The sequence below is a fragment of the Colletes gigas genome, unplaced genomic scaffold (assembly GCF_013123115.1).
Source record: "Colletes gigas isolate AHSC1104 unplaced genomic scaffold, ASM1312311v1 Colletes_gigas_Sc00038, whole genome shotgun sequence".
Taxonomy (NCBI): Eukaryota; Metazoa; Arthropoda; class Insecta; order Hymenoptera; family Colletidae; genus Colletes; species Colletes gigas.
In genome coordinates, this window is record NW_025106667.1 from 1025663 (window position 1) to 1051693 (window position 26031).

The 26031-nt window shown below is 36.8% G+C and overlaps 1 protein-coding gene across 1 annotated transcript in view; it reads right to left on the reverse strand.

The window, feature by feature from the left end:
- Positions 1-4763: 4763 nt before the first annotated feature.
- The window catches only part of LOC122402649 (retinoic acid receptor RXR-alpha-B), a 42219-nt gene continuing 20951 nt past the window's right edge, over positions 4764-26031 (reverse strand). The window contains exons 2-6 of the mRNA XM_043405608.1: positions 19257-19386; positions 18471-18632; positions 9931-10237; positions 7878-8203; positions 4764-7419 (exon numbers count right to left, since the gene is read on the reverse strand). Coding sequence (XP_043261543.1) covers positions 7146-7419; positions 7878-8203; positions 9931-10237; positions 18471-18632; positions 19257-19386 — 1199 coding nt within the window. The 3' untranslated portion in view covers positions 4764-7145. The remainder of the gene's footprint in view (positions 7420-7877; positions 8204-9930; positions 10238-18470; positions 18633-19256; positions 19387-26031) is intronic.

Sequence of the window (26031 nt, forward strand, 5' to 3'; positions counted from 1 at the left end):
AAAATGAAATCTACTGACCAAATACATACGTATTAATATATGTAAATTAAATGCAAGAACTATTTCTGCTTTTAAACCGCACAAACATGTTTAAATTTAAGAGACAAATACGGAATATAGTGAGTAAAACGAAGATACTTTTCGCTTCATAAAAATATTATATTCAGACAAGTCAGAATAGACGATTTATCTCTTGGCGCAAGATCGTACATCGTATTTCTTTAATCAAGGATTGATATTAATCATACTGCTTTACATGTACAATACATTCATAATATAATGACTTGTTCGCATATCCTCTAATATAACTCGCTTTCTCACTGTCACTCCCTCTTATACTCTTTCTCTTCTATATTTTTATAATTTATATATCCTTTATCGTTACGTATCCTTTCGTGAATATATTACTCTTACTTTTTATAAAACAGTTACCAACTGAATGTAGAATTCTTCGTACGATTCTCAATCATTTTTCATATCATTACCTGAAACAGTGTCATGTTTATACACACAAAAGCGCACCGCAATAGTAATAATTTACATGCGCGTGTATGCATCGATACATGTATACACATACTCAGTAAATAAAACTAAAATAGATACGCGGATTATTTTAATAAACGTAAAACGATAGTTACAGGTTGAAGATAGTAAAAGACGGGCTTAAAGGTGGTACACGGTCCATGTATGTATGTGTTACCGTGAATGACCGAAATTGGAGAATGTCAACTTTCACCGGTGAATGTCAACAGATACCAAATACGTCGGTGAAAGATCGAATATTTCATTACATTGTTGTACATTCGGACCCTCTCCGGTGTGTGTCGACAATCACAGATATGCTCTGCTGGAGGTCCAAAACAGAAGAGTCAAAAAACAAGCGACTGGCTCTCTCCTGCCAAATCCTTTGTTCTGCTCGGAGTCAATCAGCATTGTCAGTCTTATGCAAGCTTTGATAACGCGAGCAACGTTTTCTTAATGTTTTCCCCGATACCCTAATTTATACTAAATGGATACTGCAGTAAATCGTGATCTTTTTCTAACCCAGACCTAACCCAGACTTAATTCAGACTTATTCCAGACCTAACCCAGACCTAACCCCCGTTATCAGCGATGAATTGGTCTGGGTTAGGTCTGGAATAAGTCTGAATTAAGTCTGGGTTAGGTCTGGGTTAGGTCTGAATTAAGTCTGGGTTAGGTCTGGGTTAGGTCTGAATTAAGTCTGGGTTAGGTCTGGGTTAGGTCTGAATTAAGTCTGGGTTAGGTCTGGGTTAGGTCTGAATTAAGTCTGGGTTAGGTCTGGGTTAGGTCTGGGTTAGGTCTGGGTTAGGTCTGAATTAAGTCTGGGTTAGGTCTGGGTTAGGTCTGAATTAAGTCTGGGTTAGGTCTGGGTTAGGTCTGAATTAAGTCTGGGTTATGTCTGGGTTAGGTCTGGGTTAGGTCTGGAAGAAAAATTAGATTTTCTAATTAGCAAACTCGTCTTTTTAACAGTAAATTAAGACCTAACCCAGACCTAACACAGACTTAATTCAGACCTAACCCAGACTTATTCCAGACCTAACCCAGACCTAACCCAGAGCTAACTCAGATCTAATCCAGACCTAACCCAGACCAAACCCAGATCTAATTCAGATCTAATCCAGACCTAACCCAGAGCTAACTCAGATCTAATCCAGACCTAACCCAGACCTAACCCAGACCTAACCCAGATCTAATTCAGATCTAATCCAGACCTAACCCAGAGCTAACTCAGATCTAATCCAGACCTAACCCAGACCTAACCCAGATCTAATCCAGACCTAACCCAGACCTAACTCAAATCTAATCCAGACCTAACCCAGACCTAACCCAGACCTAACTCAGATCTAACTCAGATCTAATCCAGACCTAACCCAGACCTAACCCAGACCTAACCCAGACCTAACCCAGACCTAACTCAGATCTAATCCAGACCTAACCCAGACCTAACTCAAATCTAATCCAGACCTAACCCAGACCTAACTCAAATCTAATCCAGACCTAACCCAGACCTAACCCAGACCTAACTCAGATCTAATCCAGACCTAACCCAAACCTAACCGAAATCTAATCCAGACCTAACCCAGACCTAACCCAAATCTAGGGTCTGGGTCAGGTCTGGGTTAGGTCTGGATTAGATTTCGGTTAGGTCTGGGTTAGATCTGGATTAGATCTCGGTTAGGTCTGGGTTAGATCTAGATTAGATCTGGGTTAGGTCTGGGTTAGATCTAGATTAGATCTGGGTTAGGTCTGGATTAGATCTAGACTAGATCTGGGTTAGGTCTGGGTTAGATCCTTTCAGAAAGAGAGGCGAAAAAGTTACGTCACCCTTGTGACGTTTTATAGCGACTAAATTACGGAGAAGAAAATATAAATCTCCAACATGTTCAACACTCACCATTAGTGCATGGTGAATGTCAACATTTACCGGTGTAAGTCAGAAATGAGGGTGTTTAGCAAATATTTCGGTCATACACTAAGCGACTATGTGAATGTTGACATTCACCGGTGAAAGTCGACATTCTCCAGATTTCGGTGTTTCACTGTAACATATGCACATACAATGTACATTTATATACAAATGCATATACACGCAGCAGACATCGTTTTAATTACTGAGCACAACCATGTATAGAGTTATTGTTTACTAAGGCAGCTTAAAATCAAGTAATATAAACTTAAGATCATCAAACGGATTAATATCAATTTGACATAGTAAACATTTGCATTTAGTATTACCCGATTCTTGATACAATGAATTAAAAATTAATAGAATATAAAGAAAACAAATTGATATTTACCAAAAAACACATTTAAGCTGTCAATACAACAATTATTTTTGGAATGGATTCAATTACTTATTTTTTCATAATGCCTTTACAATTACACACAAGCCTCGCGTAATGGTAATTAATTAATTCACAATCCATCTGTAAAAATCTACCGAATTAATTTTTTCCAACGCGAAGGAAGAAAGAGTGAAACGTGGAATATCAGATTGCGTTAATATTCCAAAACATAGTTAGTTGTAATGGCAGTTGTGTGAGTGATTTGTTATTAATATAGCGTTTATCGATACATAAAGTTTATGACATTTATACACATAGAAGGATTTAGTACTCTGGTTTTTAGCTTAATTAATTGAAGGTACAGTATTTAGTAGGACACCAGCTACTGTTTAAGTGGGACGTACCTTTACAAGTTTAGTAAAGTGAAACAATTACTTTAATCGTTATTACTATTAATATTTAACTTATTTGTACTGATCTATGCAGAATGGGCGCGTGAAACATTTTCGGTACCATTAGTATATAGAAATTTCATTTGCATTTCAAATTATTGGAATAACAGAATAAATTATAGAATATGTTGGTGATCATATTATTACAAGTCGAAATATTTCTACACGGATTAAGAAGGTGAAGAAAAGCAATAAATATAAAGTAAACTATTTTTCTTGTTTACTTTACTATGCATTACTGTACAGAAAGTTCACAACGCAGCCCATTCTTCCATTCTAGGACACTGTTGCTAAGTAAAACGTCACTACATACAATTTGAGCATCGTACCATTTCTGTGATAATTCAAAGAAGTATGGCAAAAGCATTGAGTTTACATCAATTATAATCGTAGACAGTTCATTGTTCTCGAATACTGCTCCTTACAGAAGCATGCTGTTGTTAAATAGGTTTTTAATACATTCCAATTATAATATTCACTCTGCCAAAATCTTTTTACCTTGATCAACGTCCGATCGTAGAACATTTCTTAATTCTGCTTTTATCTTTATCATTCTACTGACTATGGCTGAGGTTCTCATTATTATTTGTGAAAGAGTTTTGTCTATATATTCATATATTATATGTATATATAGATATAATCATTTTAACATTGATATATTTATATGAAACTTCATTCACAGGTAGCAAGCATTCACGCCCTCCATTCCTAATTGTTTTTCACTGCGTATTTTCTTCTATTATTACACATATTGAGGAATTAGACGAGGTGATCGCAAAATGCGTTTTGCTCGGAGGTAATAATTTTGGTCAAGATGTATTTTTCGGAGTGAACACAAAGAAAACGGAACATTATGACGAAGGAAATCGTTTACACAATTCTGATACAGCTTTCTCGTTATTTTATAAATATATACATAAATTCTGTTATTTGGCTTGCATTTATTGCAAATAATGAAATTAATGGTAATCGAACAAAGAAAAGTAAACTTTGAATTATTGTTCTTGTTAGGTGAGAATATTAAAATATAATATAGCAGGCGTTTTAAATGAACAGCAACTCCAGTAATGTTACAAAAAAAAAAAATCGAAAATTTAATATTGTGTTTCTCTCGTGGTATGCATAACATTAAAAACTCTCATCAAATAGATAACAATAACCAACAACTAACGATCGTAAGCATTCACGCAAAAATAGAAATATGTTTAATAATATTTAATATTATCATAATTTATATTATCGAAGTAAGCATTATCATTCATTTCTTACAATTTCTAGGGTATTATAGTAATTTATGTAAATGACTAGAACTGAAGGACATTAAGAAGATAAACGTTTCTATATAACATTTACAATCGAAATATAATAAAGATAAATATCTTTCGAAATATTTTATAAAAATATGTATAAATAAATTTTTTAATGCACTAAAAATCAGTATAAGTTTATAATATAGATATTCCACTAATTTCATATTCTTAAACTAAAATTTATAAAGCGCGGGGATAAAAATATAAATTTGGAATTTATTGCAACGTATCAAGATCGACAACTATCTACATAATTAAAAATATAAAAAAACAATATAATAAAAGATATAAAAGTAAACTTAAAATGAATGCAATCTATGCATAAAATTATTATTTTCTTACATCCTTCAGCTCAGATCATAGAAGAGTTCTATAAATCGCTAACAATGATAGTAAAGTTTCTATTTTAGTTCTGTCCTGGATCAGTTAATTCCTATTCCTAGATTTAGAGGATAATCATACATTTTGCAACTGTCTCTTTGAAGTTTCGAGAGCTCTTGTATCTCGTTACGCATTGAACATTTCCGAAGAAAAATAAAATATTTGCGTCGGCCAATAAACAATTGAGAAACATTTACACCTTATTCGCTATGTAATAGTGTATAATTATAATGGGCACAAAAGACAGAAAATTATGTATCTAATGAAAATTTTCATGCAATTTGCTGACTCGAAAATAAACAATCACCCACGATGTGAACATTTGTTACATTCAAATATCTAAACAACGTGCCAAGGGATTCCTGGCGCGTTGATGATAATTATTTTTCGTTTATATATTCTCCAAACTGTACCGTTGTGGTTTTGATATTTTATTACAGACGTAATATATTTAATATATATTTTATTTTAATATATTTAATTAATAATGAATTAGTAAGTTTATCTCTTTCTATATTCTAAAATACAAAACAATAAATTATCGTAGTGCACACGTGTAAAACGCTTTCATTTATGCAAATATGTATGTATATTATCTATATGCAATCGTGGCTCTTCCAAGTGACGATTCGAATCGAGGCAGAGTTGGAATGTAAAAATACTCAAAGAAGTTATAACGCGTAGATCGCGCCTACGTCGAATACCGTGCAAAAGAGAATCGTCGGGCGGTTCGTAAAACTATTTTGAAAGACTTGTGAAGCAAAGAGACTGACTCATCGATGGAGGGATAATATTTAAAGACAACAAGAAACGAAACGTGAGTGTCTTAGGAACTTCCATGGCTGCTGGGAGCGCAGAGGAATCGACATAAGCACGATCGGAGCTCGTGCATACTGAAAATCGGATAACCCAGTGACCAAGTGACGCATCTACGGGGGAACTTTGCTCGAACTAACACATTCCAATGCTAACAAGCAGAGAACGAGACCTTTGTGGTAATCGAAACTTTGTACATACACTGTGTTACATTTCGACACTCTTTACGAAAATATACCATTTTATTGGGCCAGAAATTCAATATTTTTCAAGTTACTTGTGTTTAAAGTTTCTTAATACCTTTAAACACTTTGTCCATTTAAATAATATCCTCGCTTAATAATAACGAACCAAAATGGTCGTACAAAATCTTTTTAAAAACAATTATACGTGCACGATTAGAATACTTGTACCAAACAATGCACACCATTTATACAATTTTGCAACGTTTACTTTTATCGTCAAACAACAACAAATTCTATCATGAAAAGATATAAAAAAATTCGATTTAATACATCGCCAATTACGTGCACTCAATATTTATGCTAGTGTTGAGACATGCATAGTATGGAGCAGCAAAATTCTGCAACCAAAATGAAGAAGAATATAAATGGTTGTGTAATGAAACTGCATTGATTGTTTTTACGATAAATGCAATAATAATTAATCCCTTATAATTCCTGTATTTATTTTCTTCTACATTTCGCTCATTTCAATAAAAAAAATAGCAATCTTCCATCGAAAATAAATTTAAAGCATACACACAGAAATATATTTGCAATAAAATTCATTTAACATCAACATATAGATGTTTTCATGCGCAGTTTAATAAAAAAATATTTCTAGCCCGACCAGAAGAGAAAATACGAGGTCGCGTCATAGTACCTTGGGTTCAATGTTCTTAACAATATTGCAAAACTTTAAATACGAGTGATTAAAAAAATATTTAGATCCTGGCCTTGTAATGGCGTGGAAATCTACCCGTGTACAAAGTTTCAGTTAAATCGACGAATGTTCTGCACTCTCGTTGCAACGCCACCGTTTTCTCGATCCGAGTACATCGTTGCTTGCGTTTTCCGTCATGCTCTCGATACGAATCGAACAAGAGACCGCCTCTTTACGTCGGACACGAAGCGTTAACAAAGTCATAAATAAAAAGATAAGAAGGGAAAATAAGTAAATTTTATCTCGCTGCTGCTCGACGTGAGAAATACCTTTTCTAGAGGCGTCCAGTGTCGGCAAGGATCGTTTAGTTTACGTGTATCTTGAATATTGTATTTTTGTCGTTTTTTCTTTTCTCATTTTTTTTTCTTTTATGGATAGATATTGTTGTTCTCTCAGAGATCGGTGTGCCCCAGAACGTGGCACACCTTTTGCTCCTAAGGGTCTGATCGCGATTCCAACATCTCCACGAGGAAATCGTCGATCGGCACGTCGCCGATCATCTTGAAGAAGAACAGGTGCTCCAAACATTTCAATCCAATCGACCGGATAGCGGGCAAACGCAACAATAATTTTGCAAATCGACCCGCGTCGTCTGGCCATGCCACGCGACAGTATCCTTCCAAGGCTGCGTAGATTTTCTCGCGTAGCATAGTCACCTCTTGGATGGACTTCAGTCCTCGAACCTCGGGATTGAACAGAATTATAGACCTGCAAAGTATATAATCAATCATTTACTAAATGGAAATTAAACATTGTACAAATATAAGATTATTTTAACTTTTTAAACGATATACATTGCATTGTTTTTTATATTTCTACTGTTTTATAATAACAACAGTTACTCACAAAATTAATCGTACACCTATGTAGTTAATAAAAAACTGGCGGGAAAATGAACATAAACGTTCATATTCAAAAGTAAAAATATAATATTTATTTTGTTCATATATTTTGACGATAAAACAAGCATACTTTTGCAGTTTTTGTTAAACACAGATGAACAATCAATATTGTTTAAAAATTTCTTGACGCATTATCTGCTGAACTGTACGAGTAGACCTTGGAGTAAACCTTGGAGTAAAGTTGACCTTCTAAACCAGAAGAACAGCCCCAGTTCGTTACTAGGAGAATTGAGTAAAAATTAAATGGTATAATGAACTACTAACCTCAGACAGCCAAGCTCAGTCCTGTCCATTTTCATTTCGCGCATTTTTGACACTAGCTCTGAAAGCACCCTGTCGAATATCGTACCCACGCCAGCCTGTTGCGCCGAATTTCGATGAACAGTGATTCCTGTCGCCAAGACGATACCGTCCTTCACGTCGATGGAACGATGGGAAAACGAGGCTATCAACAGCTCGTTCCATCCAGCCCTGAGCAGAAGTACCTGATCCTCCAGTGGCAACGACGTAAAATGTGGGATGTGTTTTGCCCATGCCACCAGCTGGAACAGCTGTTTGTTCGTGGCGTTGCAAATGTGCGACACTGCGTTCTGTGTTAGAAGAAACGTCGAATTAATCGAGGGAGCACTCCGTGGAACATGTAGTATAAGAGCATATCTATATAAACAATCACCGAGTTTCCTATACATCATTTTTTATTATTATTAACCCCTATATTAATGTTACCCCTTGGATGTATTCTAGTTTAAAAATTAAAAAAAAAATCTGTGGCGTCGCCTCCCATGCTCGCCACCAGAGGGCGAGCGCTCTCACAAGCGCTCTCACGACCCCTCGGTTGCTATATATATGTTACCGTGAATGACCGAAATTGGAGAATGTCAACTTTCACCGGTGAATGTCAACAGATACCAAATACGTCGGTGAAAGATCGAATATTTCATTACATTGTTGTACATTCGGACCCTCTCCGGTGTGTGTCGACAATCACAGATATGCTCTGGTGGAGGTCCAAAACAGAAGAGTCAAAAAAACAAGCGACTGGCTCTCTCCTGCCAAATCCTTTGTTCTGCTCGGAGTCAATCAGCTTTGTCAGTCTTATGCAAGCTTTGATAACGCGAGCAACGTTTTCTTAATTTTTTTTCCGATACCCTGATTTATACTAAATGGATACTGCAGTAAATCGTGATCTTTTTCTAACCCAGACCTAACCCAGACTTAATTCAGACTTATTCCAGACCTAAACCAGACCTAACCCCCGTTATCAGCGATGAATTGGTCTGGGTTAGGTCTGGAATAAGTCTGAATTAAGTCTGGGTTAGGTCTGGGTTAGGTCTGAATTAAGTCTGGGTTAGGTCTGGGTTAGGTCTGGGTTAGGTCTGAATTAAGTCTGGGTTAGGTCTGGGTTAGGTCTGAATTAAGTCTGGGTTAGGTCTGGGTTAGGTCTGAATTAAGTCTGGGTTAGGTCTGGGTTAGGTCTGAATTAAGTCTGGGTTAGGTCTGGGTTAGGTCTGAATTAAGTCTGGGTTAGATCTGGGTTAGGTCTGGGTTAGGTCTGAATTAAGTCTGGGTTAGGTCTGGGTTAGGTCTGAATTAAGTCTGGGTTAGGTCTGGGTTAGGTCTGGGTTAGGTCTGGAAGAAAAATTAGATTTCCTAATTAGCAAACTCGTCTTTTTAACAGTAAATTAAGACCTAACCCAGACTTATTCCAGACCTAACCCAGACCTAACCCAGAGCTAACTCAGATCTAATCCAGACCTAACCCAGACCAAACCCAGATCTAATTCAGATCTAATCCAGACCTAACCCAGAGCTAACTCAGATCTAATCCAGACCTAACCCAGACCTAACCCAGATCTAATCCAGACCTAACCCAGACCTAACCCAGATCTAATTCAGATCTAATCCAGACCTAACCCAGAGCTAACTCAGATCTAATCCAGACCTAACCCAGACCTAACCCAGATCTAATCCAGACCTAACCCAGACCTAACCCAGATCTAATTCAGATCTAATCCAGACCTAACTCAGATCTAATCCAGACCTAACCCAGACCTAACCCAGATCTAATCCAGACCTAACCCAGAGCTAACTCAGATCTAATCCAGACCTAACCCAGACCTAACTTAGATCTAATCCAGACCTAACCCAGACCTAACCCAGATCTAGGGTCGAAAATTACGAAATAATAACAAAATCTTAAAATCCCAAATGGCAGGTAAAAAATTGACCTGTAGGCTAGAACATGTACCCCGTTGAATCCAGGTGGAAGAAGACTGGTCCATTCGCTTCACTCGTTTACTCTAATTCGAATATTTACCTCGTAATTTCCTTGCTGTTCCAGCTTGCATTCGACTCGTTTCTCAGCCTCCAAGATACGTTCGATGGGCATGTCCGAATGCAAACTGCTCGTACTCTCCACCTCGCTCTGATCCCTCTCCTTGGTGCGCTGTCGTTCCTCCTGGACAGCCTCCCTTTTCATACCCATGGCCAGGCATTTCTGGTATCTGCAATACTGGCACCGATTTCTTTGCCTCTTGTCGATGATGCAGGACTTTTCCTCGCGACACGCGTACGACAGGTCCTTGCGGACGGTCCTCTTGAAGAATCCTTTGCAGCCTTCGCAACTAGAACAACGGTTCAACTTCGCTTAAAATATTAGTAAACAAAAACTCCTACAAATTAATACTCATAAAATTCTAAATAAGTTTAATTTCCAAGTGTTAAACGCGAGCTAGGGCGTTCTCGTTTTTAAAATTGGAACCACTCCAGGAATCTCACTGCTACCAGCGAACCGACGACATTCCACGAGGAACTTATTTTCGGTGCAGTCACTCCGCGTATTTCCACAATGGCGGATAATTGTATATACTTTTCTCCTGTTTTCACTCGTGCGACGACGACAACAACAACAACAACAACAAGCGCGAAAAAGAAGTGGAACGTTTCAGACTTTGTTAATATTGGCTGTTTTTGATTAAAATTGATATTGCAGATTTAGCGATATTTCAACACATTTCAGGGAGTTTTTAACACTAAATTTAGAAATGTTGCCCATTCTGGTCAACACACGTGCGTATATGCTACATTGGTAAAAATATTGCAAGGGATAAATCAATCACGAATGCGTCTGACACGGCGTGCTAGTCCAGACCCTGGTAATGGCCGTGATTGCTTAATTAGCTGCCACTGGAGCAAAGTGCCTGCACGACCAAGACAGTCTCTCTCTCTCTCCCACCCTAAGTAGGAACTACGGCTGGCTAGTCGTCCTAACCTCACGGGCCACAACTCGCACTAAATTCAAGGTTACTGGTGCTCTGATGCAACACGCACGAGGTATCATCGGTTGGACGGTTCTCTGCAAGCCAACGTGGAGATCAACCAATAACACTGTTCTACAAATTAAATTTTGTTTTCTGTTTTTCAATATTCACTAGGTAAATTCTTAAAGAGCTTCGTAATTCTTAAAAACAACAGACAGTTCCACTTAATCTTAAAAGATAGAGGAGAGATTCCTGAATATGCTAACATCGATAGTCATAATATTTTGTGCTTTTTGAACGGTTGTAAATGATCGCCAAAGTTTGAAAAAGTGTCGAAGTACGTACTTTACACACAATACTTTTGCATATTTACGAAAAGTTCTTTACCTGACACGAAATTTATACACAGGGTCTGATTCTGCAGACATTTCTGAAGAAGAAACTGCCCCAACAGAAGTGTAGAAGCCGTTCTCAATTGTCACAGGTCGAGAAAAAGTGTATTGGCAACACGTGCACGGCGTTTTACCGCCACGCGGCCATCGCTAGTCTAACTCGGCTCGGCAGTGCCGTAGCTACGCATAATGGATGCGACACCAATAATATCTTAGGCTCCCAATTCCTGTATATGTTTATCATGTAATAGGGGAGAGCGGGAGAGGAAAAACGGAAAATAAAGATACTGCGTGACTCGGAAGTGTCAGGACAAATAATAGGCGTGGTTTTACTATGGTTCTGCACTGTTCAGAAGTTCCAATACACGACTGCTCCTGATTCAACGCACGCTCGCTTTCGCGGGTTCGCTCATCGGCGTCTCAAAAGACGCCGAACCCTACAATGTTTTCGAAACATTCGCTTTTATCAGCCGCGGTCTGCGGCGATCATCTTACACTCGAAGAGCCGCGCTCTACGATGATCGCCGACAGACACGGTCCCTATTTACAATGTCTGTATAAATCGTCGGCTCTTACAATCATTTCTTATTTTTTAATCTGTTTGTGGATTTGTACAAAACATTTCTCGATCATTTCCATTTCTAAACAATTTCGATGTTCATTGTATGTATATGAATGGTTTTTTTAAATATAAAGCCGTAAAAAAATAAACAACATTTTATTGTTGGGTTTGCCTCACAGAATAGGAATGATATTCCTAAGAGCGAAGTGTGAATAGCAAGGATTTACCCCAGATCTTTCTAAGAAAAGCGTACATGTTCGAGCGATTCCATTGATAAGTTTGCATGGATTTTGAAAATATTATTCAGTGATTAGTATCCTAGAGTATACAAATATATTAAGCAATAAAAGTTACAAAAAAAATCAAACATACTATACAGGGTGTTCGGCCACCTCTGGGAAAAATTTTAATGGGAGATTCTTGAGGGCAAAATAAAACAAAAATCAAGAACACCAATTTGTTGATGGAGGCTTCGTTAAAAAGTTATTAACGTTTAAAGTTCCGCCTGTACTGAATTTTTTTCTCAAAAATGCACAGGATTTCGAGGGTATGTCTATTCACCAAAAATGATTGTAATTGATCCCCGTAATCGAAAATAATTTTTCCAGAACGATTTGAAATTATTATTTTACGTCGAAAAATTTCACACATTCTCGAATTTTTTTCTAGAAAGTGGGTAGGATTTTGAGGGTATGTCTATTCACCAAAAATGATTATAATTGACCCTGCAACCTAAAATAATTTTTTCAGAACGATTTGAAATTTTTTAATTTTGTCGAAAAATTTCACACCTTCTCGAATTTTTTTCTCAAAACTGGGTAGGATTTTGAGGGTATGTCTAATGATAAAAAATGATTGTAATTGATCCCTGCAAATAAAAATAATTATTCCAGACCGATTTGAAATGTTTTTTTTTTCGTCGAAAAATTTAGGCACTTTGGTCTGGGTTAGGTCTGGATTAGGTCTGGATTAGGTCTGGGTTAGGTTTGGGTCAGGTCTGGGTCAGGTCTGGGTTAGGTTTGGGTCAGGTCTGGGTTAGGTCTGGATTAGATTTGGGTTAGGTCTGGGTTAGGTCTGGGTTAGATTTGGGTTAGGTCTGGGTTAGGTCTGGGTTAGATCTGGGTTAGGTCTGGGTTAGGTTTGGGTCAGGTCTGGGTTAGGTCTGGGTTAGGTCTGAGTTAGCTCTGGGTTAGGTCTGGATTAGATCTGAATTAGATCTGGGTTAGGTCTGGGTTAGGTTTGGGTCAGGTCTGGGTTAGGTCTGGGTTAGGTCTGCATTAGATTTGGGTCAGGTCTATATAATTTTTCCAGAACGATTTGAAATTTTTGAATTTAATTGTTAATAACTTTTTAACGAAGCCTCCATCAACAAATTAATATTCTTAATTTTCGTCTTATTTTGGCCTCTAGAATCCCCCACTAAAATTTTTCCCAAGGGTGGCCGAACACCCTGTATACAGAGTGCATACCCTATTGCACCATTATACCAGTTTCGCTTGTAGGTAGCTACGGCACTGCCGCGCCGAGATAGACTAGCGATGGCCGCGTGGCGGTCAAACGTCGTGTACGCGTTGCCAACACACATTTTCTCGACCTGTGACATTTGAGAACGGCTTCTGCACTTCTGTTGGGACAGTTTCTTCTTCAGAACTGTCTGCAGAATCAGATCCTGTGTATAAATTTCGTGCCAGGTAAAGAACTTTTCGTAAATATGCAAAAGTATTGTGTATAAAGTACGTACTTCGACACTTTTTCAAACTTTGGCGATCATTTACAACCGTTCAAAAAGCACAGAATATTATAACTATCGATGTTAGCATATTCAGGAATCTCTCCTCTATCTTTTAAGATTAAGTGGAACTGTCTGATGTTTTTAATTTCCGCGTAATACCTCGTTTTTGCCCAAAATTGGACGTTTTCACAAAAACTCGTGTTTTTCGAAAACTGGGGGCGATACAGCAATTCCGTTTTCGCATTCGTGTTTAGGAAACAGAGCTCTACAAAAATCACCTAGTGGGTACGGAAAAACAAAATTTGTGTTGAACAGTGTAATCACGCAAGACAAACACTGGACTTTTCATTTGGAACAAAATTAATTTCGAAAATAGTCTCCAAGATAAAAGATAGACTAGTGTCTTTTCTAAAATCTTGATAACTGGTCAAGTATCTTCCCCTCGTCACCTGATTCCACAACGTGACCCATCCCATTTTCTGTTTGCTTTTTGTAATGTTATTTAAAAATCTATTAGTTGTTTTCGTACATGGATTTCATCTATTCATTAGTTTTTCCGTGAAACACAAACTTTTAATGCTTCAGGATGAGAAAGTACATTTTCATTAAGCGTTGTCCTGTTCTTACACATTTTTATTCCGCTATTCTTCTCGCAATTTCGTACCGATCTATCTCAGCAAATTAGACTCGGTATAACTTGGACCATGCGCGAGATATCGAATAAATCCTTGGCGGAACACTCGTGAAACTTTTAAGAAGACGCGAAGATCCATCGCCACCTTCCTACTTTCGTCATTATAGTCCGGAGAATTCACACAAAATTGGAAATTAGTCTTTGGAAGTTTTAATTGGATAAGTTGGTCGTTTGGAAACACGAATGATTCTTCGCTCGAGACACGTTCGTTGGACGAAAAATACTAACGAGTCTGTAATCCATTCCAGAGACGAAGAAAATGACATTGTAAAAATTGTATTTAATTTTTCTACTTAACAAATAAGCTTGATATCTTAATTTTATTGCTTCCCTTATACGTTGTTTTATCTTTCTGTTCGGGAATGCTTTTTGTTTATTGTGTTCTTGGAGGGTAGCATACCCAAAGGGTGGCATAATTTCTAGCTTCGTCACTGTAGACAACGCCCCAAGTTCAAGGTTTTGTAACTCTGCGAAAAAGTGCCGGCTTAAAGCCTTTACCACTTCATAATAAAACAAATAGTGCCAGAAACTTTAACAAATCCGTATTTTCACGAGAACAAGGGCTCAACATGTTCGACAACTCCAACGAAACGTTCTGTTTTCACAGATCGATGTAATGTCATACCTATAGGATTTACTATCCAAGCCTTAATCGATTAAGAAATCGTAATCGATGTTTCCACGTAATAGACGTCATCGACCGATTAAGTGTTGCACACTGCACACAAGTTATTTGAAGAACTTCATCATCGTACGTTTGATGCAACGAATAGTAGGAAAACAGTTTTGAAAATCATACTTTTTTGCTGTGCCATACTTAAGTTTAACGAACGTAAAATCTAATGACAACAACTTGTTCAAATTTGAAATCGTGTTGGGAATCTATGTTTACCTAGAAACAGTTGAATTACACATTTATTCTAAAATAAATGAGTTCGTTACTGTTTCAGAATTATATGTATATAGAGAGCCAAGCAATTTCGTTGCAATTAAGCGCGAGAGAAGAAGAAGAAAAATAATTCATAATTCTAGCATGGACTTTCTGCAATGCATATTTCACGTCGATCGTCTGCCGCGCCAGTTGGTTCGACAACATTTTTATTATTCCTTCTGAGCAGGTTCGACGCACGACGATTATGCAAACGCAGCGTTGTTGCACGTGTTCGCAGATGCTTCTTTCTCGCATGCGTGTGACAAACTTATCAGACAATGTTTAGACAGCAGCTTAGTGGGAGTAGGGACGGTGTCGATGGAGAAATTTACGATTCTGCGACGAATTTCTACGACGCGGACGAACTGTTGCTAAATGCATGTAGCGTTTGATCGACGATTGCGTATTTTACTCTTCCTTCGACCAATAAGATCTACGTAACCTGCTACTCTTTAGATCGCTGTCATTTTTCCATTCAAAACATGACATATATTTTTTTTTTTTTTAATTTGTATGTTTATTCAGTTTATTGCAATAGTTACTTTTTTTTTAACCCTTTTAGTGCCGAGCGAAAAACGGCTGCCTATGCGAACAATACCGAGCCAATTTCACGAGTTTGTTATGGTTAGAGAAAAAGCTCATAAAAAGCAAACTAAGAATGATATTTACAAAATTCAGAAAGCAGCATATTACGAAATAAAGAAAGAATAAAGTAATGGCAATTGCATTTCAATATTTATTCCAAATCATATAAATAACATAATTATAAAATATGATAAAAAGCATAGAAACAAGTTTCTACTTCTACAAACAATATTTACACAGAAGAATAATCATTGTTTGATCACAGTTTTATGTAGGTCATGTAGCAGAAAGTATAAGTATTTGATTTTCAATGATTTTCTAATAAATACTCGATTCAACATTTGATGAGGCTTTGTTAAAAAGTTATTAACGTTTAAAGTGGAGCCTGTACTGAATTTTTTTCTCGAAAACGCGCAGGATTTCGAGGATATGTCTATTCACCAAAAATGATTGTAATTGACCCCCAAAACCGAAAATAATTTTTCCAGAACGATTTGAAATTTTTTTTTTCGTCGAAAAATTTAGGCACCTTGGTCTGGGTTAGGTTTGGGTCAGGTCTGGGTTAGGTCTGGATTAGGTCTGGGTTAGGTCTGGATTAGTTTTGGGTCAGGTCTAGGTTAGGTCTGGGTTAGGTTTGGGTCAGGTCTGGGTTAGGTTTGGGTCAGGTCTGGGTTAGGTTTGGATTAGTTTTGGGTCAGGTCTAGGTTAGGTCTGGGTTAGGTTTGGGTCAGGTCTGGGTTAGGTTTGGGTCTGGTCTGGGTTAGGTTTGGGTCAGGTCTGGGTTAGGTTTGGGTCAGGTCTGGGTTAGGTTTGGGTCAGGTCTGGGTCAGGTCTGGGTTAGGTCTGGATTAGGTTTGGGTCAGGTCTGGGTTAGGTCTGGATTAGGTCTGGATTAGGTCTGGATTAGTTTTGGGTCAGGTCTGGGTTAGGTCTGGATTAGGTTTGGGTCAGGTCTGGGTTAGGTCTGGATTAGGTCTGGGTTAGGTCTGGATTAGTTTTGGGTCAGGTCTAGGTTAGGTCTGGGTTAGGTTTGGGTCAGGTCTGGGTTAGGTTTGGGTCAGGTCTGGGTTAGGTTTGGGTCAGGTCTGGGTTAGGTTTGGATTAGTTTTGGGTCAGGTCTAGGTTAGGTCTGGGTTAGGTTTGGGTCAGGTCTGGGTCAGGTCTGGGTTAGGTCTGGGTTAGGTCTGGATTAGGTTTGGGTCAGGTCTGGGTTAGGTCTGGGTTAGGTCTGGATTAGTTTTGGGTCAGGTCTGGGTTAGGTCTGGATTAGGTTTGGGTCAGGTCTGGGTTAGGTCTGGATTACACCCAAAACTAATCCAGACCTAACCCAGACCTAACCCAGACCTGACACAGACCTAACCCAGACCTAATCCAGACTTAACCCAGACCTGACCCAAACCTAATCTAGACCTAACCCAGACCTGACCCAAAACTAATCCAGACCTAACCCAGACCTAACCCAAACCTAATTCAGACCTAACCCAGACCTGACCCAACAAAAAAAGGTTTGGGTTAGGTCTGGATTAGGTTTGGGTCAGGTCTGGGTTAGGTCTGGAAGAAAAATTAGATTTTCGGTAAGAAATTTTTTCTCGAAAATGTGTAGGATTTCGGGGGTATGTGTAATGATAGAAAATGATTTTAATTGGCCCCTGCAATCGAAGATAATTTTTCCAGAACGGTTTGAAATTTTTTCATTTAATTGTTAATAACTTTTTAACGAGGCCTTAGTCAAGAAATTGATATTCTTCATTTTCGTCTTATTTTGGCCTCTAGAATCTCCTATTTAAATTTGTTCCCAGGGTTGGCCGAACACCCTGTATAACATGACTTCAGAATATACGTTTCCGCCAGAAAGTAGTGTCGAGTTCCTGGTTCGCCCGAGCGAAAAGGGCTTCTAGGGCAAAGGGTTAAACCGAAAAATAATTTTTTAAATGCTTTTGCAATAAAATTTGACCCTTTATAATGTTTTAGAAATTTTTTTTGAGACAGATCTTTCTCCTAATGCGAAGAATAAGACACCACCGCATACGCAACGATATATCGTCGTTGGCACTTTTCGCAAGTGTAGGATTAAATACTTTACTATTGATCTCGAGCGACCAATTCTTTGTCTCGTAATTCGTTTCATATTATTTAAAATTTTAACCAACTTAAAACTTTATTAAAAATAAAGAATAATCAACGATAACTGACGAATCCTTTGTAGAAATTATTTATCTTTTACACGACACGTCTTTATCGTCCTGGAACCTTTTTTATTCTTTATACGGCTTTTCTATTTGTATTTTTCTTTTTTTCACGTTCTGATATCTAGACAACCGTCTCGACTACATTTTGATGACATTCTTCGCATCGATCAAAGCTAACATAATTTTCTAACGCGTAAAATGAGTTTTCGCTATGCTCTAAACGGCCAACTACTGGCACAGTTATCCTCGGTTACGACACCAGTGTTGGAAAAGTTTTTAAAACGAGTGATTTACTGTTAGAGAATCGATGATGGCCGTTATCGATACGAACATATTGTTTTGTTTTTCTGTTGTTGTTCAGTCCAAATATGTCTCCCCGAGAGTACGCATCGCTTTTGTATGCACACGTGTTTAATTTACTTCTAAATATACGTTTATATCGAACAGTTATATCGAATGTGTCAGCTCATTACAAAACCCCATCATTTACAATGAAAAAATCATTGACTTACCTATAGACGCCGTAATGTTTGCCGCTGGCACGGTCCCCGCAGATCGAGCAAAGGTGTTTGCTGCCGGAAAGAGGGTGGTTCGGCGGGTAAGGTGCCACTGCTTTGTTCTGGCCACTCGGCGACGTGCTCAGGAGGTTGCTGTGACAACCAGCGTTGAAGGATCTTACATGCAAAGAAGAGCGTAACAAAAACTCAACCTACGACAACTACTGCCCTGAATCGGACAAAATGCTGTCTACAAGTCTCGCGAGTTTAACTGGAACCAGAACTCTAGCTATAGGCTTGAAAAATATTTCATTACAATCAATAATAAAGACAAAGGAGCTAATTATAACAAAATTTCTTCACTCTAAAAGATCGATAGAAGAAAATTCTAAAAAGAAGTTTCAAAGATTAAAGATATCTCTCTTTATACGAATAAATCATGTACTTTTATTTTCTTATTATTTATAAGAAATAATTGATATTGTATAAAACAAAGGGAGAAATATTTTTTCCAACGATGGACGGATGGTCTGTCGTAAAAACCAAACGACAGAGTATTTCCGTACTTGTTAGATATGTTAGATTTATATTCAATACATACACTTTGATCGATAAAACTGAAAGGTGCTTTTAGTAGCTATTTTTTTTAGTATTTTGCCCAATTTCTCCGAAGGCGTGACTAATCTAAAATTATACCCTCGATTTATGACGTGTGTCAGTAAATTTCCGCGTCGTCCAATACACTGTTCGTCTACTTAATTTTTGTTTATGGAATATTTAGTGTACTGCAGCGATACTTACCCGGGACTATTGGGGCCGGAAGGACTGAAGTTTCCTGGATTGATAAGGGTCGCTGTATCGGGCTTCATGTCGAGAGGACTCTGTGGGCCCACCGAAGACATCGACATATTGCTGTTGTCCAGACTCAACCCTGAAACACGAAATATTGTTCCATGACAGAGAAAACAATCGAGAACAGCAGAAGCTTTAGGAGGGCATGTTCTGTAAACCGTCAAAAATTTCGATTTTTTTTTTTTTTGCGTATTACTCAAAACAATCTTTTCCGAACTGACTTTCATGATATCAAGTCAAAATCATTATTTTTCCTATTTTTTTTTTTAGCCTACTAAAGTTAAGAAAACAACAAGAAAAATCGATATTTTCGATCGATGGCGAAGGAGGCGGTGTTTCGGAGATTTGAAGAACAACTTTGCTTTTTTAAATGAAATACTATATTTTTTATACAAAAATATGTAGGAATATGAAATTCTGAGTAAAAAGGTATTGGATCTGTATTATCCCTAAACCTAACAACTAATGAGCAATTTCATTTTATTTCTTGATAATTTTCTTCGCGTAATATCAAATTGATGACACAATCTTATCATAGATTGCCAAGAAGTAAAGTGAAGTTACTCATTAGTTATTAGGTTTAGGGTTAATCCTTTTAGTGCCGAACGACGATATATCGTTGCGTATGCGATGGTGCCTTATTCTTCGCATTAGGAGAAAGATTTCTAAAACATTATAAAGGGTCTAATTTTATTGCAAATCTAATTTTTCTTCCAGACCTAACCCAGACCTGACCCAAACCTAACCCAGACTTGACCCAAAACTAATCCAGACCTAATCCAGACCTGACCCAAAACTAATCCAGACCTAATCCAGACCTAACCCAGACCTAACCCAGACCTAATCCAGACCAAGGTGCCTAAATTTTTCGACGAAAAAAAAACATTTCAAATCGGTCTGGAATAATTATTTTTATTTGCAGGGAACAATTACAATCATTTTTTATCATTAGACATACCCTCAAAATCCTACCCACTTTTGAGAAAAAAATTCGAGAAGGTGTGAAATTTTTCGACAAAATTAAAAAATTTCAGATCGTTCTAAAAAAATTATTTTTGATTGCAGGGGTCAATTATAATCATTTTTGGTCAATATACATACCCTCGAAATCCTACGCACTTTCGAGAAAAAAATTCTTTACCGAAAATCTAATGTGAGGCCAGAATGCTTCCTTGAAATTTCATGCGAATCTTTAAAATGTCATAACATTTGAACGGATGGGAGGATTTTAATGTTTCAAAAGGCAAACAGCGCGTATTTGAGTGAAGAATATGTTGAAATTGTAAAAATGTTCGAAAACTTATACCTTAACCCCGTAAAATGAGAAAAACCTCATAAAACTGGCCCAATCTTCAAACGTCCATAACTTCTATAATAGTGAATGTATTCCATTGAAATTTAGTATGGAAGTGGAGCTCATGGATACCTACAAAAATGTACTAAACAAAATTTCCGTAGGACGTTAAACAAATTTATTAAAAATGGAAAACGAAATTTTAAGAAAAATCGACTTAATTTTTCAGGGAAAATGAGAGGTTTCAAATCATTCTGGAAAAAATATTTTCAGTTGCAGGGGTCAGTTACAATCATTTTTGGTTAATAAACGTACCCCCAAAATCCTAACCATTTTCGAGAAAAAAATTCGAGAAGGTATGAAATTTTTCGACAAAATTCAAAAATTTCGAATCGTTCTGAAAAAATTATTTTCGGTTTCGGGGGTCAATTACAATCATTTTTGGCGAATACACATACCCCTGAATTCCTACTCACTTTCTAGAAAAAAATTCAAGAAGGTGTGAAATGTTTCAACGGGGGAAAAAAAATTTCAAATTGTTCTGGAAAAATTATTTTCGGTTGTGGGAGTGAATCGCAATCATTTTTGGTGAATAGACATACCCTCGAAATCCTGCGCGTTTTCGAGAAAAAAATTCAGTACAGGCTCCACTTTAAACGTTAATAACTTTTTAACAAAGCCTGATCAAATTTCGAATCGAGTATTTATTAAAAAATCATTGAAAATCAAATACTTATACTTACTGCTACGTGACCTACATAAAACTGTGATCAAACAATGATTATTCTTACGTGTAAATATTGTTTGTAGAAGAGAAACTTGTTTCTATGCTTTTTATCATATTTTATAATTATGTTATTTATACGATTTGCAATAAATATTGAAATGCAATTGCCATTACTTTATTCTTTCTTTATTTCGTAATATGGTGCTTTTTGAATTTTGTAAATATCATTGTTAGTTTGGTTTTTATGACCTTTTTCTCTAACCATAACAAACTCGTGAAATTGGCTCGGTATTGTTCGTAAAAGGGTTAATATAGATCAACCCTTTTTTCCTCAGAATTCGATATTCTCCCATATTTTGGTATAAAAGGTACAGTATTTTATTTAAAAAAAAAGATAAAGTTGATATTCTTATCTCTGAAACTCCTTCGCCCATATAAAAGACATACGCACTATATGGTGTACCTCTTGAAACAATACAACATTTTTATACAAAATGTTTTTTTATTTACTCTTGTATTTCCGTACCGATTCCATTGTAAGTGGTATGTTCGGTGCAACATTGTCATCGAAACAAGAAAATTAATTTTATTTGCGCGGCATTAGATAACCGCCGATACCGTGCGACTGGTCAGAATAATTAAAACGAGTCCAAGCTCGCGCGAATGTAATCGTTCCTGAAAAGGTTAAACGATACGTGGCACGATGACATCGAGCGTTCATCAGCCGTGGTTTTTTTTTTTTTTTTGCCCGCGCAACATATGATTACGTCGAGGCCGCCACTCTACCGACCAGCGACTTCTATTTCGAGTGTTAGGGCCGCCGATTGCGTGTTTCTCATCGCCGCCGTTTATTAAGCGTTGCGCCGCCGCTTTAATTACGCAACGAGTGTGCAAAGTGGACCGAAGGTCGTCGACAGACTGCAAAAGGCTTTTGTATCTGCAGCGGCGAGCGCCAAAACGCGACGCGTCTTCGATAAACATCCTTTCCTAGATCCGGTCAAACAGCCATTCCAACGGGGGGAAAAAGGACTGTTCTACTTGCAATCGTGGTCATTTTTCCCCCAACGAACTATATATCTTTTTTTAATCGAATTACTTTATACATATGTGATTGATGCTTGTGAAATATGTACAAATTGTTTTAGAGTAAAATATGTACATGTAGCATTTCTAGATTCTTAATTAGGATGAGTTTCACTACAACAGGAACTGAAATAAAAATAAAAAGCCAATAACTACAAAAATGGTAACACTTTCGAGTATAATTATTAATTTTATCACATTTGTTGACTAAAAAAATACCGAAGAAATAAAATATTCAATTTTACTAAAAACTATAATGGTGTAGATGTTTGTACTAATCAGTTAAGTAGATGTTGTGATATCATGGTACCAGTTAAAACAACATAGTTTTGAGGAGAATCGTAAACTTTTTTATTATTATGATTATGTTCTTATCGACTAAAAAAATATGAAAGTATCAGGAACTATGAAGTTATGGATAAATGATTCTGTTCACTAAACAATTATTATAGAATTATTAACACCAAGGGGAAATGCAGCCAAACAATTCAAATAATATTGTTCAAATATTGACTGTTCCAAGAAATCTATATTCCAAGAATACTAAAAATTCTACCAGCACGTGATAAATATTGTAAATTACTCTGAATAAAAATTTCGAAGCATACACGTGGCCATAATTTCTCAGAAGCCACGATCCCCACCGACACTCAACTTATGCGGTAATCTAGAGTCCGACGTACGCGGAAATGGGCGTCTATATGTATAAATAGCCACGTGTAGAGATCGTCGTTGGGTTAAATCTGCTGTTCGGGAGTTTCGTAGGAAGGCGATCGAGGCGGAGTTGTGAACACGGCTTTAACCGTATTAAAAGGGGGGCGGGAGGCGATGGGACGAGGACGCGAGAGTGGCTGCAAGGCCAAGTCCGGTGACGGTATATTATGCTAGCAGTGTCGGGCGCCTTGACCAGCCAGGCGGTGCAACACGCCGCGCCGGTGCAACGTTCGAAACTCTCCGTACACAACTATGTACAATATACCGAACTATTGCTCGCCAAACTATTCCTCCAGTCTGCATTACCAATATTGACAGTTGCAGTATCCTGAAATCTAGCGTTAGCTACTCCAAAGCGTAGGGCAAATGTGCAAGTAGTTGGCCCTTAATCGGCGTAGTAGTCAGCCTCTTACAAAGTAGACGTCTGATAATTAGCAAGTAATAACAAAATCGCATAAAATAAAATATGCTAGTGGTCTATATGTAGTTTCATGCTGCTAGTGGTGATACTGTAAACTAGAAAAACTCTTGTAACTCCATTTTTCAATTTTTTCCGGTTACCATGGTTACATGTACAACTCCATGATATTTATCAGTAAAGCATTTCAGGTTGCTTATATTCCGAGCAAACACGATCATTCTTGACACATAAGTTTTCAGAGTTAGTTCAATAATTGAACCGTGTAGTTTGAAAGTGGCCTAACTCCATTTATACTTGAATCAAGATATTTAATGTTTACATGTACGTTTGGGATGAAACTATTGCATCCAGAGGTGTTCAAGAAATTGTTTCATGCATCCTAAAACATGTTAAAAATTTCAGAAGTGAAAGACACATTATAGCTCACAGTGACATGTGCGCCCGGCAAAATAGAAACATTAAAGTAGCTTTAATGTGGTTAAAAATTGTCCAAACTTTGGAAAATAATGTGGAAATCATAGATCACAAATTTTTAATATCAGGACATTCGTTTTTACCAAATGATAGAGATTTTCGCGTGGTAGAAATGTCATTGAAAAAAAATAATTTACTGTTCGTTCCCCGAGATTATTACAAGATTATTAAAAAGTGTCGGAAAGGTAATAATTTTATTGCAAATGAAACGAGACAAGAAGATTTTGTATCAACAAAATTATTCGAAGACGCAATTTTTAAAAGGGGTAAAGAATTCTGATGGAGAATCAATAAACTGGTTAAAAATATGTTGGATGCGTTTTGTCAGAAATGAACCGTATAAAATTTTCTATAAGACATCGATGAATGAGAATGAACATTTTTAAGTCCTGAATTTCTTACCACGTCGGGGTAGACCAAGAAAGTTTGAAAATATTGTATCGACACCACTGTAGAAAAATATCAAACAAATTACAACAGCAAAGTTCAAGGACATAACTGACCTATTACGATATATACCACCGGAACATCATGATTTCTTCAAATCCCTTTCACGCGCACAAAATGTAGACGAGTAGTAAATTGTTTTGTAATAAATTTATGTTTGTAATTTTGTACGTTATGTAGTTAAAAAATGTTTTGAATGGCATAAATTATGTTTCCAATGTGTTTTAAAGATATGTAAAATAAATTCAGTAATTTTTTTTTTCAATCTGAAGCATCTTAAATTATGTTGAATGGACTTGGGCACCTTCAAATTTTATAATGAATCTGGTTGTTAATTTTGAAAGTGGCCTAACTCCATTCTTGATAAGAAAACGCATATTATTCGCTTAATAATTGCCACTATTTTAATAGGAACTATAAATTTAACACCCTTAGATACACTTAAGCGGTATGACTAATTAGTATCCTATACGTATATTTTGAAATTCATTGAAACGCAAACCTTTAAATATCTCGATTTGAAGATAAATGGACTTAGGCCACTTTCAAAATAAACGGCTCATATAGGGTGTTAGGCCACTTCGGGGGAAAATTTTAATGGGAGATTCTAGAGGCCAAAATAAGACGAAAATCAAGAATATCAATTTCTTAATGGAGGCTTCATTAAGTAGTTATTATAAAATTTCAAATCGTTCTGGAAAAAATATTTTCAGTTGCGGGGATTAATTACAATTATTTTTGGTCATTAGACATACCCTCGAAATCCTACGCGTTTTCGAGATTAAAATTCCTTAACGAAGATATAATTTCTGGCCAAAGGTTTGCTTATGCGAATCTTTAAAACATCATAACTCCTGAACGGATTGAAGGATATTAATGTTTCAAAATGCAAACTACGCGTATTTTGGTGAAGAATATGTAGAAATTTAAAAAATATTCGAAAAGTTGTTCCTTAACGCCGTAAAATGAGAAAAACCTCATAAAAATGGCCCAATCTTCAAACGTCCATAACTTCTATAATAGTGAATGTATTCCATTGAAATTTAATATGGAAGTAGAGCGCATGGATACCTACAACAAAGTACTAAACAAAATTTCCGTAGGACGTCAAACAAATTTATTAAAAATGAAAAACGAAATTTTAAGAGAAATCTTTCAGCGAAATTAAAAATTTTCTAATCGTTCTGGAAAAATTATTTTCGATTGCGGGGATCAATTACAATAATTTTGGGTCATTAGACATACCCTCGAAATCCTACCCACTTTCAAGAAAAAAATTCCAATAGGTGCCTAAATTTTTCCGTGAAAAAAAAATTACAAATCGTTCTGGAAAAATTATTTTCGGTTGCGGGGGTTAATTGCAATCATTTTTGGTGAATAAACATACCCCCAAAATCCTACGCACTTTCGAGAAAAAAATTCGAAATGGTGTGAAATTTTTTGACGAAATTAAAAAATTTCAAATCGTTCTGGAAAAATTATTCTCGGTTGCGGGGGTCAATTGCAATAATTTTTGGTGAATAGATCTACCCCCGAAATCCTACCCACTTTCTAGAAAAAAATT